This window comes from Populus trichocarpa, chromosome 4 (genome assembly GCF_000002775.5).
Source record: "Populus trichocarpa isolate Nisqually-1 chromosome 4, P.trichocarpa_v4.1, whole genome shotgun sequence".
NCBI classification, from domain to species: domain Eukaryota; kingdom Viridiplantae; phylum Streptophyta; class Magnoliopsida; order Malpighiales; family Salicaceae; genus Populus; species Populus trichocarpa.
This window is the reverse complement of record NC_037288.2, coordinates 21,128,424-21,146,870: the sequence shown is the minus strand read 5'-3', so window position 1 is coordinate 21,146,870 and position 18,447 is coordinate 21,128,424. Positions and strand designations below refer to the sequence as shown.

The window sequence follows — 18,447 nt, the reverse complement described above, 5'->3', positions numbered from 1 at the left end:
AAATTATAAACTAATAAAGGAGTTTTGGGAGGGTGGTAGCGGTTTTTTTAAAAGTATTTTTCACTTGAAAATATATTAAAATAATATTTTTTATCTAAAAAAAATTATTTTTTTATATCAGCACATCAAAACGACACAAAAACATAAAAAAAATAATTTTACATAAAAAAAATTAATCTTTTTATAAACACTATTTAAAACACAATTCCAAACAACTCCTACCTTGTCTATCTAATTTAGTGTTGACTGATATATATATATATATATAACCCATTGTTTTTTTTTTTCCTGTGCCATGTAATTTTTTTTTAGTTTAACGTGGGTGTCCGGACCAGCTTGCGCGCACCTCGACTAATTCTACGGGCCCTGAAGTTAACGACCATGTAAACCTCCAGTGGCCATCATATGAGTAACTACAGGGCTCGAACCTAAGACCACAGAGGGAGCAAATGTGCCATGTAATTTTGGAGTCTTGGGTGGTAGCAAGGGATCAACTTGGATTTAGATGGGTAAATATTAAATGATAGATTTTGGCATTAAAGCAAAGCAACAGAAAGAACAGTATGATTATCCACGAATTAAGATCTAATCATATATAATATTAGGAAGGATTTTTTGTTTGTCTCACGCGTTAAGAAAAAAATGATGTAGGTGCCGAGCACGCCATGATCTTCTCACAAGAATCCACTTGTATTTTCACCCTTATGCTTTTTATATATTTTCTCACTTTTCTCTATATTATATTCAACAATTTATGATGACATGATTCTTGGTTGATAAAAAAAATAAATGTTATTTTCAAGGATCATGCTATTTACAGATTTACTACAAGGCATCTATATAGTAACATAGAGGCATTATTTATTATTGAACAATTGGATATTCTAGAATCAATTTGAAGCTTAATTTTTTTTATAAAAAAATTATTGTAGCAATGTGACATGTTACTTTTGTTCCATTAGGGTATGGCAAAAATAAATTATATTCAAATGATTGAATATTGTTTAATAAATATTTAAACTTCAAATATTAATGAAAAGCAAACTCCCTGATAATATATTATAGTTATTGTATTTTTTAGCCCGATCCAAATATCGAATTGAGAGATATAATTGATACCGTAAACTTAGAAAATATTTTTAAAAAAGCAAAAAAAAAACATTATTTGGCTAAAAAAGAATGACCGGAATGGAACCGAAACGGTCTGACCAAAATTTAAACAGAATTTCTGGAACAAACAAGATTCCAAACGATGGGTGTGGTAAGTTATCATACCCAACCTCATTGGGTTCATCTATGCTCTAAGTCCAAGTAGACGTGGGTCTGACAAGTTATCATACATAACATCCTTGGGGTCAATTACGTGATGAGCCCAAACAGACATGAGTGTGATAAGTTATCAAACCCAACATCTTTATGTTCAACTACATGGTGAGCCCAAACGGACACGGGTGTGGCAAGCTGCTAGACCCCACATCTTTAGGGTCAACTATATGTTGAGCCCAAACAGAAACGGGTATGATAAGCTGCTAGACCCAACATTCGAGGGTCAATTACATGCTGAGCCCAAACGAACACAGGTCTGGTGAGTCCAGACTTATTGACCATGAGCTTGGCAGTGTGTATAACACAAAGGGCTAAAGGCCTGGATCGTTACAGGCCCTATGTTCGGCTATAAGACTATTTTTGTTTATTCTTATGACTTCTAACATAAATATTAATGTCAAGGATATCTGTCTCCTTGCACCCATAAGTGTATAAGAAATCTCTTAAAGACCTATTATATTTTCATCTCATTAATATTGTGCAAGGAAAATTTGTCTTTTATTAATATTGTGTAAGAGATATTTATCCTTAATTTAATGTTGTGTAAGGAATGTTTATCCTTAATTTAATACTATAAGGAAGAAATGATTGTCCAACCCCTCAACTCCAGTAAAATAATAAGATTCAGGAGTTATAAATACCCTCTAAACCACTTTAGATAAAAGGTTCACAATCTTCATTATTTACTACATATATATTTTCAAAATCTATCTCTCTAAAACATAGAGTCCTCACATCTACTAAAAAAGATATTTTATAAGTATTAACTACCGACGTTGACTTACTAGGCACCAGCTACCAGCCATATTGGCTAAGAAGAATGGATCAAATTATTAAAATCAAGAGATTAACTGAATATCCAACACATTAACCCTGTTTCTAAGCTACTTGAATTTTCTAGGATATCATCAATATAAAATCATATTCAGGAACCTTGCAAAATGTCATGCTCATGCCATTACATGCACTAGTTGGAAAATATATATATCGTTTTGTTGGCTTAACAAGCAAAAATAATCTATCTTAACCAGAGAAGTAATTCATATTCAGTGTGTGTTTAGTAATGTAGTACATAATATTTTTGTAAAAATATTTTTTAATTAATAATACATTAATTTTTTTTTAATTTTTAATATTAATACATCAAAATTATTAAAACACACACAAAAAATTATTAATTAAATATTTTTTATATAAAAAACACCAACCGTATAATCAAAAACTTTCTAAGCTCACCCGTAAACCCAAGGTTGATAGTACTATGTAGAGTTTTAACTCTTAAGACTCAAGAAAGTAAAAGCCGGACAGTAAATTTTCATATATTTTTTTTACCATGGAAACATACCATTGGTTGTGTCCCAACCACCCCCCCCCCCCCCCCCCCCCCCCCCCCCCCGCCCCCCGCGGGAAACCAATAAAGCCGCTCCAATTCCCATGGAGGAAGCTCACCTCTAACCTCTCAATGTTAAAGAATGTGAATTTGGTTGTCAAAGACAAGAAGAGGCCACTTGACCACAAGAACTTATTAACCCAACATAATCAAAGTATCAAATCCTTCTACTTCAAGTTCAAGATACTAATTAATCACCCTTTAATTACCTTTTTATTTTCTTAATACACTCAATTTATTTCCCACCAAATCCTCTCCCTCTCTACTTTGCTTCTTCAACTCTTAATATATATATATATATATATATATATATATAAAGAGACTTTCTTTGAGTGAGTTAATGATTCTCACGTCCCACAAAGAAAGAAAGAAAGTCCATTCCTTCAATCCAACTCCACAAATCTCTTTCTGTGAAAACTTCTTTCAACAACAAATCTTATTTTGTTTAGAGAAAGACTTGAAAAATCAAGAAAACCACTCTCTTTTATTGTTATTATTGTTATTATTATTATTATTTTAAGAAAAGAAAAAGAAAAAGAAAAAAGATTGGACCTTTTCATTGCCAGCCATGACTGAAGTCCTTCATTCTCCTTCACATTTCCCTTCTTCCCCTCCAACAACCTCGTCTTTGTCTTCTTCTTCCTCTTCTGTGACCTGTATACCCCCACAATCTCCTTCAACACAAGATGGCATTGATGATGATGAGGAGGAGTTGGTGAAACAAAAAGAAAAGAATCAAAGGGATCAGCTTTCTTTATTGGCTCTTCTTGTGGCTCTGCTTAGGAAGTCTTTAGTAGCTTGTAAGAGTGACAGAAGGGAATTTTGTTCTAGTATGGAGATTGGTTGTCCAACCAATGTGCGCCATGTGGCTCATGTTACCTTTGATAGGTTTAATGGGTTCTTGGGTTTGCCTGTGGAGTTTGAGCCTGAAGTCCCCAGGAGGCCTCCCAGTGCTAGGTAGGTACATTGTGTTTTTTGATCGAAAGGAAATCGTGGGTTTTCTCTATTTTTATCTTTCTGGTGTTTTATATGGTCATTTCAATTCTTGGCACTGTTAAGTTTCTTTGTTTTGTTAGTGAGTTATTGTTTCTTTGATCTTTTCTTTGGTTTCTGCAATGCAAGTCTCATAAATGAGATTTTTCAGTGGTTAATTGGTGAAAGTTTCTGTTTTTCATTGGTCGATTTGATTTTCTTTTTCTGAGGTTGGGTTTTGGCTATTCAGTTTAACTTCTTAATTTTTGTGCATGATTGTTTGTGTTAAAGTTGAGTTTTTTTCTCTCTTTGCACGCTGTAATGTTTTCCCTGTTCTTGAAATTTAGTGTTGCTGTATCCGAGTGATGGATTTATTTTTGAGGTTCTTTTGCCCCATCCAGTCTTGAAATTGTGGATTTTATTATAATTGATTTCTGGTTCTTCATTCCTTTTTTGTCCATTGGAGTTTGATGTTTTTCTGAAGTTCCATTTTATGGGGAAAAAAGGGGGAAAAATCAACTGTAAAGTTCTGCTGCAGAAATAATTTCTGGAACCAATAATTCAATTAAAGAGATTCAACTGAAAAGTTTAGCAATAAGAGAAATTGACCTATGCAATTTTGTTCTTATCCCATCTTTTATGTTGTTTGTTATCCGGAATCATGGATCTGAGCACATAAGCAAGCATCAGCTTTATCACAAATTGAGAGCATTATCCCAGAGTTATATTGTAAAATATTCGAGCTTTTTATTTCATTTTTGTCAACTCCCCATATTTGGAGAGACGTGGCAGACCACTCCTCTTTTCTGTCTTATTGATGCATTGTATTCTTGGAATGAGGTGTGGTTGCTGGCCTGCCATTTGAATCCACAAAACATGGACTTTTCCATATAAAGTCCGCTACTTTTGAGTTTCAACCTTTTTATGCATGGATTGATGCATAGAAATAGCTTGTGGACCATTGTACAAATGCTTGATTTCTGGAGCCAAGTTTCATTTGTTTATGGGAGTATATGGTTAAACTTTGATACCAGTACAACATTCTCTATTTCTTATGGGAAGTCTTGTCTCCCCCTTGATTATAGACTTAAATTCCTTTTTGTTTCATGTTAGTAATATAACTAAAAAGACCAAGATTATTCACAACTCAACTAAATACAGATGAGCTGATGCCCTCTCCCCTTGGATCACTTGCACTGGTTCCTTGATTATGGTTTAAGTTGTGTGTGTGTATTCACAAGCACCCCACTTGATCAGTTGTGAGCTACATGCTTTCTAGGATTTAACATGTTGGTTGTTCTGTTTCAACTTTCACTGCTAGTCTAAAGAAACACCAATGGCACCTTCAAGTAACTTTTCCTACAACAAGTCACTTGATAATCCTTTTATCCCTGGAATCTGTGTTTGTTAAGTTGTTCCTGTTTTTTCTAGCTTTACATCATGCCAATTAAAAGCAGTGAACTATTTCATATGATTGCTGCCTTGCTCTTTGCCTATTGATTTGAATTTTATCATTATGCAGCGCAACTGTTTTCGGAGTTTCCACTGAATCTATGCAGTTGTCATATGACTCAAGAGGGAACAGTGTGCCAACAATTCTCTTGCTAATGCAAAGACGCTTGTATGCTCAAGGAGGCTTGCAGGTACGTCACCTTGTCATTTTTCTATATTAGCATTGTTATGCTGACTCCAAAGATAGGGATAGGGCCATTGGGGATAAAATGGAAAACTTCTTGGTAAAATTGTCTGATTTAGGTAAATTGGGGCTTGTTTTACATGTAATTTATTGGATTTCATTTTATTTTGAATATGGTGGTCATAATCAAATCATTAATTATTGTATTCAGGCTGAAGGGGTTTTCAGAATTGCTGCAGAAAACAGTCAGGAGGAGTATGTGAGGGAGCAACTGAATGGCGGGGTGGTGCCAGAAGGGGTTGATGTACATTGTCTGGCAGGACTTATCAAGGCATAGCAACACAAATTACTCTTGGATAATTTACAAATTATGCATCTGCTTATGAGTTATAACACATTTAATAGTGAAGGTCTTGCATATTCATTGAAGACTAATTGAACTGGTTAATGCTACATTGAAGATAGTGTAACAAAAAAAAAGGAAGAAATACTGATATGTAGATCACACATATAAAATCCTTGTGAGCTATTTCTTTGTTACAATTAAGTGGATAAAATAAAATTGTAAGCAACAATCAATTTTTTTTATTGGTGGAGTGCAAAAGTAGAAGACATTGTTTAAGACACTACAAAATCAAATTAACCTTTATCCTAGAAGTTCATGAACCCGTAAATTTGTGAAAACCTGTTTATCATAATGATCACGTGTCCATTGCTGGATACTACTCTTACAAGTATGATATTGTAAAAAAGCAACTGTACTTTGGGGCTGTAATCTATATAGAAAGCTGTTATTATTATACAAATTCAGTTTTATTTCGTGAAAGCCATCTCAGTAAAGCTGGATCTATGACACTTTATTATTAAGCTTTTCTGTGAAGATTGTTTACAACCATAGATCCTGCAATTTTTTCTTGCCACCATTACCATCCCATTCTCTAGCTTCAATTCCACATCATTGCTGTCACCAAATGCTGCACTGTGACCACCCCTTTTCACTACCATCATTCCATCTGCAATCCGGTTGTATTAATTATATCATCTTTATTCATGGTTTTAGTATATTCTGTCTTCTAAGTTTAGGGTGTGGTGCTGTCAGTAGAAAGCGTTGCTGTTTTTTGTCTCAGGATTTACTTCTTTTGTTTATTTTGCATTCAATACATAGCTCTATTTTGACTTGAAGTACAACTGTTTGTCTAGGCTTGGTTTAGAGAGCTTCCAACAGGGGTTCTGGATTCTTTATCACCTGAACAAGTAATAGAATGTCGAACAGAAGATGATTGTGCTTATCTTGCAAGGAATCTACCTCCAACAGAAGCTGCTCTATTAGATTGGGCGATCAATCTGATGGCTGATGTTGTCCAACAAGAACACCTGAACAAGATGAATGCACACAATGTAGCCACAGTTTTTGCGCCAAATATGACTCGAGTAAGTGTCTATTATTGTTTGGACATTCCTGAACTTCAATGATTTTTCTTGTTTACCTATGATCTGATTTGTACATGCTATTTGTTGTATTCAAAGGATCCACCTTGCTTTTCTTTAGGCTTTAGAGAAGCTAATCTAAAGTACTCCCACTTTCCTTTTCACCTTTTTTCTTTGATTATGTCTCTAGTACTCTCACCATGTCAGAGCAAATGGATCGGCCAGAGACATGGTTAATTAGTAATGGTTTTCCTATTTCAGTATAAAATAAGTGATTGAATAAGTGAAATTGCCACAAAAAGCTGCAGATCTGGGCAGTTGTTGGTGTGCTGAATGCTGATGGTTGTCTTTGTCTTAATTTTATTGCAGATGGCCGATCCTTTGACTGCATTGATGTATGCAGTCCAAGTAATGAACTTTCTCAAGACACTTATCCTAAGGACACTGCGAGAGAGAGAAGATTCTTTGGTGGAGCCTGCTCCTTCACGGATAGAGCCATTTGACAAGAACGGTCACGAGAGCCCTTCACTGTCCTGTGCCAAAGATAGCGAAGATGAAAATGAAACAACTGAGCAAGCCTTTGTGGCTGAAGAACCTGTTGTAGAAAGTTCGTATCACTCCAGTCAATACAATGCCATAGCTGATGAAGCAGGCCTCAGTTATGCAACTTCAGTTGATAAGCTAATTGCCAAAGGAGATCGTTCCTGCGAGACTGCTTCCGAGGTTAACTTAGTCAATGACGCATATAATCATAGAGTTAATGCTGGCAATCAAGCAGGTATCGGAAAGAACAGCATTGGCCAATCAAGTAATTCAAGTCTCAGAAAGAGTCCTGGAAAATTTAGCAGGCAGTCACCTGTACTTCATTTAACACCACCTTCTGACAAGACTCGAGGAATTGGTAGCTGTATAGACTCAAGGTCAGAGCGTATTGAAGCTTGGCGATGAAGGATGTCCAAAAGCGGTTTGGTCCCAACTGATTCTTCAAAAGGAAGCTATGTATGTTTGATTTCAAAACAGTGAGTATGTTTGTGAATTGTTCACCTATGGTTTCTGTGTGCTGGGTGGTTTTCCAATTTGATAAATGACAACAGTGTGAAACTAACATCTTCTTCTTAAAATTTCAGCCGCATTTCTTTAACGCTAGAGTAACATGGATGTTTAATGATGTAATATCTGATGTTAGCTTGTTAATCTTGTACAATTATCATCTCGGTTTTTCCCCTTCGCCTTTTTCTCTCTTCAGAGTGGAACATCTGCTTTCTTTTAAATGTGAAAGCTACACCATTATCCAACGTTGTCTTTAATACCATCATTTAGTCGTTGAAAACTTCAATTTTGTCCGCATTTATGTTGGATTTAGTCCTTGTGGCGGTAGATGTAGCATCTACTCGAATTAGAATCTGAATACACTGTTTAGAGGTGGCACTGCTTGCCACAGCCAGTGAACCAGTAAAATGTTGTGGCAGGAGAACACACACGCATATGGCACTCTATGGTTAGAACAGGACCCACTTGCCTATTGATTGGCCCTATCATGCCCTGCCATTAAATATCAAGATGGACTATCTCAAGATGAAGATAGGCTATTCGAAAGTGAAGGGTAGCAGCCAATCATTTCCGGGAACAGGATTGAACATGTTCAGAGAACCAGGGAGAATATTCCAAGAGCTGCTGATACTTTTTGTGCCCTTTATGATGAAAAATCACAATAGCAAGATAGATGTTAAGGTCGTGATGAGAAAAAGATACATTATGCTGAGATAATGGACTTGTTAAGATGGGCGGTGATTGAAGGTATAAACTGATCTTTCAAATCATCATCAGCATAGTCTCTCCAGCAATACAGCAAAATATCACTATCAAATACGAAATTTGCATTAACATGGCCTTTTAAAACCAACACTAAAATATTGTGGTCCCTGTTGGGGTTTAATTTCAAAGCTTGTGGTCTTTTTTTGACTCAGATACAGATCATAAATTAAACATGGCAATTCAGGCTGAATTAAAATCTAGAATGACGTAAGATATTGTTTTAAACCTTGTATTACTTGAGGTGTGATCAGTCAATTGAGATATAGATTGATCCATTAAATTGATGCAGTTTGATTAGGTTAATCTCCACTCACTTCGACTTGAAATCCAGCTTGTTGGGAATTTATAAAAGGATTTTTATAATATTTTTTATAAATAAATTCAAAAATAAAATTTAATGTATAAAACTTATCGGGAAGTGAATTATCTACGTTAAGAATATACAAGAAAAGTTATTGCACATGTACATTTATTTATGGCCACCAAATTTCGACCTAGCTTCAAAACCACCCGTCCTTGCTCCTCTTCAATGGAAGAGACGCCCTAGGCCCTAGCCAAAGCAACAAGAAGCATCATCTCTTGATTTTTTTCAACCTCCACGCCAATCTCGTGCTTCTTCATCTCCCTGTTTCTCTCTACCTCCCACCGAGAACCCTAAAAAAAGGTTTATATTCCTTTATACTAGAGTAGATAGAGTGAGCCAAAACCTAGCTATGGCTGCCTGTGGAAGTCTCCAACACATCTTTGAAAAACCATTACCAGAAAACCCTACACTGCTTGAATCCCTCTCATCACGGAACCAAATCAAGCCTGTAAAACCGATGGAGCAATCCTCCTTCACTGAAATATTCGGTGAGCTTCATTTCAAAGAGAATTCGCAGTCATCATCATCTTCTGCTTCTTCTTCCTTATTGTCAACTTCATCTTCCTTTACTCTATCACCCTTCTCCTCTCCTTCATCCTTCCTAGATTTGAACCCGGAAGCCGGAGCAAGTAGACTCAACAAGAATGACAGCTTGGAGGGCAAAAAGAGCAAATCAATATTGGACTGTGTCTCAAGAACCACCCCGAAGAATCATCAGTACACAGGTTGTCACCAGAATGGTCATAACTTTTCTAGAATGAATTATGAGAGCTTGCAACTATGCACCGAGGGGCTTGGTTTTGAAAGTTCTGATGATGTTGAATACTTGAAGAATGATATAAATGAAGACTGGCGATACCAGGAGGAGAAAGTAAGAATCACAAGGCATGCAGCATCAGATGATCTCAGCAGACCAAGATCAGGTAGACTGACATTTCCTCCGCCGATTTCCTGTATTGGATGGGGTGGAAAGCCTCGGGCTATCTTTAAGTCTTATAGGCATGACGGTAGGTTTGTCCTTAAAGAAGTGAGGATGCCCACCTTCAAGTTTTTGCATGCATGTAGAGAGGACGGGAGATTGACGCTGCAGTTTGTTCATCCGAATGATGAAACCATTGATGAAGCAGAAGATGAGGTGGAAGTTGAAGAGGACTATGAACATGATGCGCGAGAAGAATCTGATGACGAAAAAGGCAACGATGATGATGATGGATGAAAAAAAAAAAAAAGCTGAAAGAAGCAGACATGAAGCCAAGGACAGTTTCGGTAGGAACACTTTTGCTTGCCAGTAAAAATAAAAAATTCAGCTTCTGCTTTTGTGGTCCAGCTACAAACCAGTAGAGAAAAGAGGAGACAATAACTTGAGAATCTATACTAAAATTCCCTTTTCTGCTCCTTTTCAGAACATTTCAAGGATGGAAACCCCCCTCCTTTTCACTGTTCTGTGTATTTTGTTGTAGATCATCAACCATCATCGCAATATTGTTTAATATTATAATAAAAATTACTTTTTAAAATTTATTTTTATCATCAGCATATTAAAATAATAAAAAAATTAAAAAGAAAAAAACACGATCACATCACAATAACAAACAAGCTCTAATGCCTCCAAAAACTTTCAGAATTGCCATAAGCTCAGTTTCATTCAATCGATCTCTCCGAATACTAATAGTCTCTACTGCCTCCACCAAATAAGGAAGTGCTCTACAGAACATGTCATTTGGATTCCAGGACCATCACTATCACTTAAAATGAGTGGAAATAAAAAGAAAAGGCATATGAAATGCCTAAGAATCAACTAGAAAAGAAAGTTTTGAGTAAAAGGTCACACCTTTAGAAAGCAAGAAAACACTATGTGCTCGTAGCCTAATTAATGCCTTTGCTTTGGGTGCGTCTGAAAATGCATTTTTACTGGAAAAAACATCAAATTTTATCATGAACATGTCTAAAAATAGCGAAACACCAAATTGATGCCTTTTCAGCCCAAGGGCCCTTTTGTAGAGAACAAGAACAGCATTGTCAAACGCGAACTAAAAATAAACCAAACCCCACTTGCAGCATATTCTTGGGTAGGTCTTTGTCTGCTAACAGAAACCTGCTTACATATATAATGGCTCCAAAATCATTTAACACCTGGCTAATAAAAACTCATTGAGCCATCCTGGATTCCAGGGTCAGACTGTCAAGACAACAAAATCAAGTGCAAAGTTGAACAAGACACAAATGTTAAAAGCCGATGATTCATGGAGGAGGAAACAAAAAACAAAGTTAAAGCAGATAAAGAGTGAGTTGGGAACTCCAAAGTAGTTGTTATATGCTTGTATTACGGTTCACTTAAAGATAGCTTGCACTCTGGGGTGAATTATGAACTGGTTACACTGGTTCAGCATACTCAGACAGTCAAATAAGAGTATGGCAGGGCCAGTATGAAGAAGTAATCAATATTGACTTTCACCTCAAGAACTCTGGTCACCTTCTTCAGTAGTTGGAATGACAGATATATACAAGTCATCTCTTTTCATTGATGGAGGCAATGGGCTAGATAGAAATGAAGGTTCAAGAATGTGATGACTCGTGTAACCCAAACTACACCTTTAATTAGAAAACTGTGATAATAAACACCTCTTTAGTTTCCAATTTTTCCGCCTCATGTAACTACGTGAAAGGCAGTCACTGTAGTGCTGAGTGCACCTATTCTTAACTCATAAAACAGTAAACAATATATCCTTTAGCTTACACTCAGCTGGAGTGTAAAATGATCTGTGCCAATTGAAAATGATTGCTCAGTGCTCGGCTAGACAAAGAAAAGGAGAAAGCACATCATAAAAAACAAACTTAAAATCCAAAAAAATACAAGTTTTGGCCCCAGACCCGTTCATTGTGATCCAGAATAGATTCTTGGTGCAAGCTTTTTCCTAATGAATGATGTTGAAAGAGAAAGACTTCTAGAAACATGTTGAAATGGAAATATTCTAGGGATGGAAACAGATGATCCTTTCTAGTCTGGCAGGCACACGGCAAGACTTGTACCCCAAATCCAAAAGGGACAAGACATTTGTTTCTTTTCCATAAAGCTACGTGGAGCATATTTGAAACGTAGAGGTAGCTGCAAGTCCAAATCTGTGGCTATGATACTTTAGAAAAGTTCTACCGTTTATTTGAGCATGATTGCCAAGCAGCAGGCGTGGTTTAGCTCCTAAGAGGAATACATGACAAAAATCTAAATCACTAAAATCCTTTGCAAGATTTCTTCCTCATGGACATGATTTCAGGCTATTAGAAACAGCTGAACCGTCCCATCAGAAAAGCTTCAAGAATAGTAACATCACTCGTGTGAGTGAACATGAACCGTTGGATTATTTATCAATAAAAATAAATTAAGAAAGCACCCACAAAAAAATGAAGTTTCACAAAGCACACAAATACAAACACCCTGTCAATTCAAGTCTCGAAATTAAAAATACTTGGACACCTATTGAATAAATTCAACTTGGACTTGGGACCACTACGTATTATTCTGCATTTTTATATAAAAATTATGGCATGCATTGACTTAGCTTTTATCCAGTAATGGATAGTAGTGGATTACGACTGAACCATGTAAAAAAAAATCTACAACAAAGAAAATAAAAGCAAAAAGAACAGGAAACAACAGAGTGATGTTTTGTGAACCACATAGCAGGTAAGGGGTTCAAGTCAATGTGCCCAAGCACTTGCCTTTTGATATTTTATTCGAGTCGGGAGTTTTATCTATGATTACCCACACCTTACTCTTGCTCATTCTAGAGATATAATTCATGGAAGGGGAAATTTTTGGAAAGAGTTTACAAGAACCTAGAACAAGGGGCGTTAAATCACAATAAGGGATTACTGCCATCTAATGTCAAAAGAACCTTGTATAAATCTGGACGTCGATCACGGAATACCCCCCAACCATGCCTCTTGGACTTGATTTTCTCTAGATCAAACTTTGCAACAAGAACAGCTTCCTCTTTGTCATCAGCTGCAGCAACTATTTCCCCTGTTGGTCCTGTCAGTGAAATCATTTATAGTAAATTTACTTTCACCATGGTTAAATGTTCATACTGACTGGATGACTGTCCACAAATAATGTTTTTTTATACCTGCTATAAAAGAGTTTCCGTAAAATGTAATCTCACTGTTTCCATGCTCTGTCTGGATTATTTCCTTTCCAATGCGGTTTGAAGCTACTAGAGGTACCTGAATTTGTCAGAACATACGTCAAACATCTTTTCTATGGCAGCATTCTATAACAGAAACCACACTACAGAGATGTTACGGGACTCTCAAAGAGATGGTATCTAAATGAAGTGGACCACACAACATCGAAGGTAAAATCCTTGGAGAAGGCATGCACAAAACGAGGATCAGGACCAAGTTAAAATCAACATGACAAACCAAACATGAAATACAATTGCCAAACTACAAACACAGCAACTCACCAAATTTGCCCCAGCATGGCCCTGCATAACTCGTTTCCAGTGATCTAGAGAATCAAGTCCTTGATCTTGAGGTTCAGAACCAATGGCAGTGGGGTACAATAATATCTCAGCACCTTGCAGAACCATAGCCCGGGCTGCCTCTGGAAACCACTGATCCCAGCATATTGCTGGCATTATAAAAAATAAAAATAAAAAACACCACCAGCTGCTTCAATTTTTCCATTCTGTAATTCCTCTATAGGAAAAATGACAAATAGAAATGGCTCTGCAACACATTTTGGATAACCAGCTAAATGGACATTTTGACTGAATAACATCACCAGCATGGCCAAAATTTTGAATCAAAAGATACCACAATATCTAGTAAATATGACCAGAAGAAAGGGTGAAAAAAAGGGGAATGTCTCGTACCTATTCCAATCTTTGCAAATTTAGTTTGGAAAACCTGTTTAATAGTGAAATAAGTAACCTATTTAATACAAAATGAAGGCAGATTTAATAGGTTCCAGAAAAATACTAAACTTAGAAAGAGAACATCCAACAACCAACCCTGAAGCCAGTGTCGCCTGGATTAAAGTAGAATTTTTCCTGGTAACCTGAAGTCAAAAGCAAACAGAAAAGGTTGTATAAGAAACCATATATGAAGCATACAGATTCAAGCAATAAAAAATATTCAGCTTTTCATATACCTGGTCCGTCTGGAATATGAGATTTTCTATAGAGCCCAAGGTCAGCCCCATCAGCATCAATCATGGCTATGGAATTGTAATGGGCATTATTTGCCTCTTCAAAGAAGCTAACTGGTATGACTACACCCAGCTCTTTTGCCAGTTTTTGCATACTGTAGAATGCACACACAAAGTAAATTAATTCATACTGAAATGCATCTGGAAGTAAAAGCTTAACTTCTGTTCCTTTAGTAGGAGTTAGGACAACAGCCATGACAACAATAAATACAGCTTGCAAAGTAATTTAAGAAGCTAATTGGTTTTGATCCAGAAGGAGACACCCCACTTCATAGTCCTAGGTTCAAGATGGGAATGGAAGATGTTATGGGGTGGAGGAATGCTTGCAGGGTTGTGTAGCGCAAAGCTCAGTTGACCACCAAATAAAACAGGGGAAAAAATGTTTTCTGCTTCATCTACCTCAGAATTGTAGGATGGCCCTTGTAAGGCTTAGCCCGCTGGAAAAAGTCTTCTCTTTGAGCTTGACAGAAGTAATATCCCTCAAATAGTTCCTGGAAGTGAGAGTCATAAAGTTTAGAGCTTAAACAACATGGAAATGAATATTTTTTAACTCAGAGTTCGAAAAATCCTACAATTATGGAATCTCTTCAATTAATAATATACACAGGCCAGAGCATGTAAAGAAACCTATCTTTATTCACATCGCTTTTAATCATCACCCCACCTCAAAATAGACTACCAAATAAATCTGTAATTGCTGCTCATGCAATAGCATGATACGCATTTTTACCACCAGCAAAGACTAGTCCATATTGACTTATACTATCATGATCCTACATTAACAACATAGACAATGTTTATATGTTTAGCATGAGCCCTTCTCTCAAATTTTTTAGTACGTTGGACCAACCTATTCATAGTCACTTTCTTTTTCCAGAAAGACCAAGCTTTAGTAATTTCATCAGCAGTTCGTGAGTCTAGCTTTCCACTTAAAAGACATAGACATGCAGCCATTAAAAAACTCCATAACACCACCATTACAAGCACTAGGTATCTTAGACTGTCTTTGTCCTAGTGTGGCTAACCATCCCCTTCCACCCATTTTCGATCATAGCCACAGTAAGTCATCACCTGAGCAGGCGAGCACAACCAATTCCAAATGCTGGTTCCCCTTCAGCTTATAGTTTAACTGTAAACTATCTTCATAACCACAAAAACCTTAGACCTAAACTCCTTCCCTCATCAAAACAACTGATAACTTCCAAATTTCACAACTTGGCAACAACTTCATTGCATTTCTTATAGCATACCGCAACAAGAGACTAATCTCTCGGCAGTGACAAGAAAACTGCTAAAATACTTGATATTTCATTTAAGCAGTGATGGGAATATTTCATTTCATTTACTCTTCTAAGTTGTAGCTTCAAATTTAGCAAACAGATTGTCACCATAAGCTCCATACCTGAATGAGAATGATGTTCGATCCCTTCTTGTGAGCAGCTCTAACCAATCTGAACAGAAGAGGATTAATCAGATTCAGTAAAAACCAAGATGGGGTTATTAATTTTAGAAAAATAAAGCAGAAAAGTTTTTTGCAGATGGGAATTAACAAAACCCATTTGATGGGTGAAAAAATTCCTTGTAAGTTATAAAAAAAATCAGAACTTGAGCTACTTTGAAATCATACATAAAAGAAATGAAAAGGTAAGAAAGAAAGAAGCAGGAGTAGGAAGACCTTTCAGCGGTGGCGAGATTAGCTGCGACATCATCGGTACAAGCAAATTGGAGAGCGGAGACCACCACCTCTCTTCCTTTCCCCTTCTCCATTTCCTTTCTTTATTCTTCTATGGATTGCTTCTTTGTTTTTTCTTTTTTTTCCTTCCTTCCTTCCTTCCTTCCTTCCTTCCACTTCAGAGTCAAGAAGACGCCGAGGGTGGAAGAGTCTGTGGCCGCCAAAACTTCAGTAAAGATCAGTGGATAAAAATCATTGCGGTCCCTAAACTATTCTTATTTGGTCAAAGTGAACCTTGTAAATTATTTAGTAAGAGCCATTGTCCAATGAGGTAAAAACTTAACCATCTAGGTGGTGGTCAAGTGATAAGAGCTTGGGACCAAGAGGTTTGTTTCCTCTGTGGTCTCAGATTCGAGCCCTGTGGTTGCTCATATGATGGCCACTGGAGGCTTACATGGTCGTTAACTTCAGGACTCGTGGGATTAGTTGAGATGCGCGCAAGCTGACCCAGACACCCACGTTAAACTAAAAAAAAAAAAAACTTATCCTAATAATTACACATTTCTTTCATTGATAACATATTTCATTTTCTAGATAAATACGAGAAGATTTTTTAAGAGAATTATGAAAACATGTATTTAAAGTAAATAATTATTTCTTAATAATTTTCAAGAAATATATATTCATGAATAAATATTTTAAAAGTAGTAGCATTCATTTGTTAATGCTCCAAAATCCAGAATGTTAGGGAAATTATTTCTTACCATGTTTGGATGATAGATGGCCACGTGTTCATGTCCATCTTCTATTTTTCATAACTAAAAATTCTAGGGGTTGGTGATGGTGAGTGTATTTCCTATAAAACAATTTTCTTTTTGGGATTTTAAGGACTATTCAATGATTAAATCGGTGACTTTATTATAAAAAATTGCTGTAAATGAGCATTAAATTCTAAGAATAAGAAAATTTGTCCTTAGTCTATGTATAATAAATACTGAGAATGAGTTATAAGAGAGTGAAAATGGTAAACCTATTTTCTGGATCGTTCAAAGAATATTTATAACCTTGAATTTTTCTTTTTCCTACTCGAGGGACCATAGTTGTTGGTATTTTCCTTCTTCACATTCAAATGGGAGGAAGACCCTTACAATCAATATTAATATTGATTGTAGGTGTCTCATTACATGGTATTAATTGTTAATGGGAGTATCACGTGTCTATAGAAAAACGATCCTACATCAATCTACACATGATATGACCATGGATTCTCTGAACGACATTAATATTGATTGATGTATGGATGGTCTTTAGAAGACTTTTTGCACAATTAGGATGTATGGGAGATGATAACCCTAAATTCTCACCTTGGGTGTTTGTGTTCGGAGAAATCCTTGGATCAAAAGAACGTTGATCCTAGTACATGGCCGAGCCCAAGAGGGTTGGATCAAGCATCTCGCCAAACTTGTAAGCATTTGGGCCTGGCACGCAATCGAGCCCCAGGGACTTGAGTCTGGTATCTTACTAGACTCCATAGGTTTTTGGGCCTGACATCTAGGCAAGCTTGAGAGGACATCTCACCAGACTCACAAGAGCTTAGGCTTGGCACGTAACCGATCCCAAGGGGGTTGGGTCCGGCATCTCGTCAGACCCATAGGTGCTTGGCTTTGATATCTAACTGAGTCCAAGAAATATGAGTGTGGCATCTCACCACACTCACAGGTGCTTGGTCTTGGCACATAGCTAAACTCAAGGAGGTTAGGTCTAGTATCTCGTCAAACTTATTAAAACTTGAGCCCGACGTGTAGCCGAGTCTAAGGAGGATTGAGTCTGACATTTTATCAAACTCCCATGCAATGGATCTTGATTTCTGCTGAGTATCTTATTAAACCCATTAGAGCCGAGCCCAAAGAAAATTGAATTTAATATTTTGCCAAACTCCCATACAATGGATCTTGGTCTCTGCTGAGCTTTTATAATGGATCTTTTTTCTCTTAATCTCTTTATAGTTATGTCATTTATAAGAAAAAAAAAAGTTTTCAATATCAAATACATTAATCCATTAATTTGTCCTTTTGAAAACATCACTTTTAAGATGAAAAAAAATACAATAAAGCCATATTAGTCAAGATTTAGCTGGTTATTTACAAAATTATTTGACATTTTAAGCATTACATAATAGAAGAAATAAAGTGTTCGATTTCTTACATAATAAAATAATAAAAAGTTATTCAATACATGAAAATTTATACTTCCCTCCCTTTATCTCATAAAATTAATGATTTTATTAACAATTTTAGTTACATAATAATTTATCATTTAGTTAAAAAAACTCCTTTTTAATTATTAGATAAGACATTAGAAAAAAAGTTAACAGGCAATTAGGATCAAAGTACCATTATATAATTCTCAAAATAAAGAGGACTGAATTGAATAAATAAAAAAACTACAGTTACTAAATAAACAACTTAATTAAGTTTAATAATCTCCTTCCTCGGACAGAGATTAGGTCTCTCCGGTCCCACTCTTTGAAAAAATACGCACCAACGTAGGACTGTTACGCCTGTAAGGGTAAACTCGTACTTTTAAATGTAACTGTCAGATTCTCCTTCTTCAGCTAAGGGAACAAAATTCAACC

The 18,447-nt window shown here is 36.2% G+C and overlaps 2 protein-coding genes across 2 annotated transcripts; one reads left to right on the top strand and one right to left on the bottom strand.

Moving 5' to 3' along the window:
• Positions 1-3,038: 3,038 nt before the first annotated feature.
• Positions 3,039-7,893, top strand: LOC18098108 (rho GTPase-activating protein 5). Its single transcript, XM_006384733.3, has 5 exons — positions 3,039-3,673; positions 5,211-5,331; positions 5,536-5,655; positions 6,525-6,755; positions 7,122-7,893. The coding sequence occupies exons 1-5, from the start codon at positions 3,285-3,287 to the stop codon at positions 7,698-7,700; spliced, it is 1,440 nt and encodes a 479-aa protein (XP_006384795.1). The 5' UTR covers positions 3,039-3,284; the 3' UTR covers positions 7,701-7,893.
• A 4,700-nt stretch (positions 7,894-12,593) lies between these two features.
• Positions 12,594-16,016, bottom strand: LOC18098106 (N-carbamoylputrescine amidase). Its single transcript, XM_006384731.3, has 9 exons — positions 15,816-16,016; positions 15,543-15,591; positions 14,540-14,631; positions 14,084-14,235; positions 13,944-13,990; positions 13,806-13,839; positions 13,395-13,561; positions 13,056-13,152; positions 12,594-12,961 (listed from the first exon to the last, which is right to left on the bottom strand). The coding sequence occupies exons 1-9, from the start codon at positions 15,905-15,907 to the stop codon at positions 12,786-12,788; spliced, it is 906 nt and encodes a 301-aa protein (XP_006384793.1). The 5' UTR covers positions 15,908-16,016; the 3' UTR covers positions 12,594-12,785.
• Positions 16,017-18,447: the final 2,431 nt, after the last annotated feature.

Bases quoted from the DNA above. Each gene is read 5' to 3' on its own strand.
- LOC18098106 (XM_006384731.3), bottom strand. From the start codon at position 15,907: ATGGAGAAGGGGAAAGGAAGAGAGGTGGTGGTCTCCGCTCTCCAATTT. The intron at 13,153-13,394 runs GTGAGTTGCTGT...TGACAAATTCAG, and splicing joins GCCATGCTGGGGCAAATTTG to GTACCTCTAGTAGCTTCAAA. The intron at 12,962-13,055 runs GTATAAAAAAAC...TTTCACTGACAG, and splicing joins CGGAAACTCTTTTATAGCAG to GACCAACAGGGGAAATAGTT.
- LOC18098108 (XM_006384733.3), top strand. From the start codon at position 3,285: ATGACTGAAGTCCTTCATTCTCCTTCACATTTCCCTTCTTCCCCTCCA. The intron at 5,656-6,524 runs GCATAGCAACAC...CTGTTTGTCTAG, and splicing joins GTCTGGCAGGACTTATCAAG to GCTTGGTTTAGAGAGCTTCC. The intron at 6,756-7,121 runs GTAAGTGTCTAT...ATTTTATTGCAG, and splicing joins TTGCGCCAAATATGACTCGA to ATGGCCGATCCTTTGACTGC.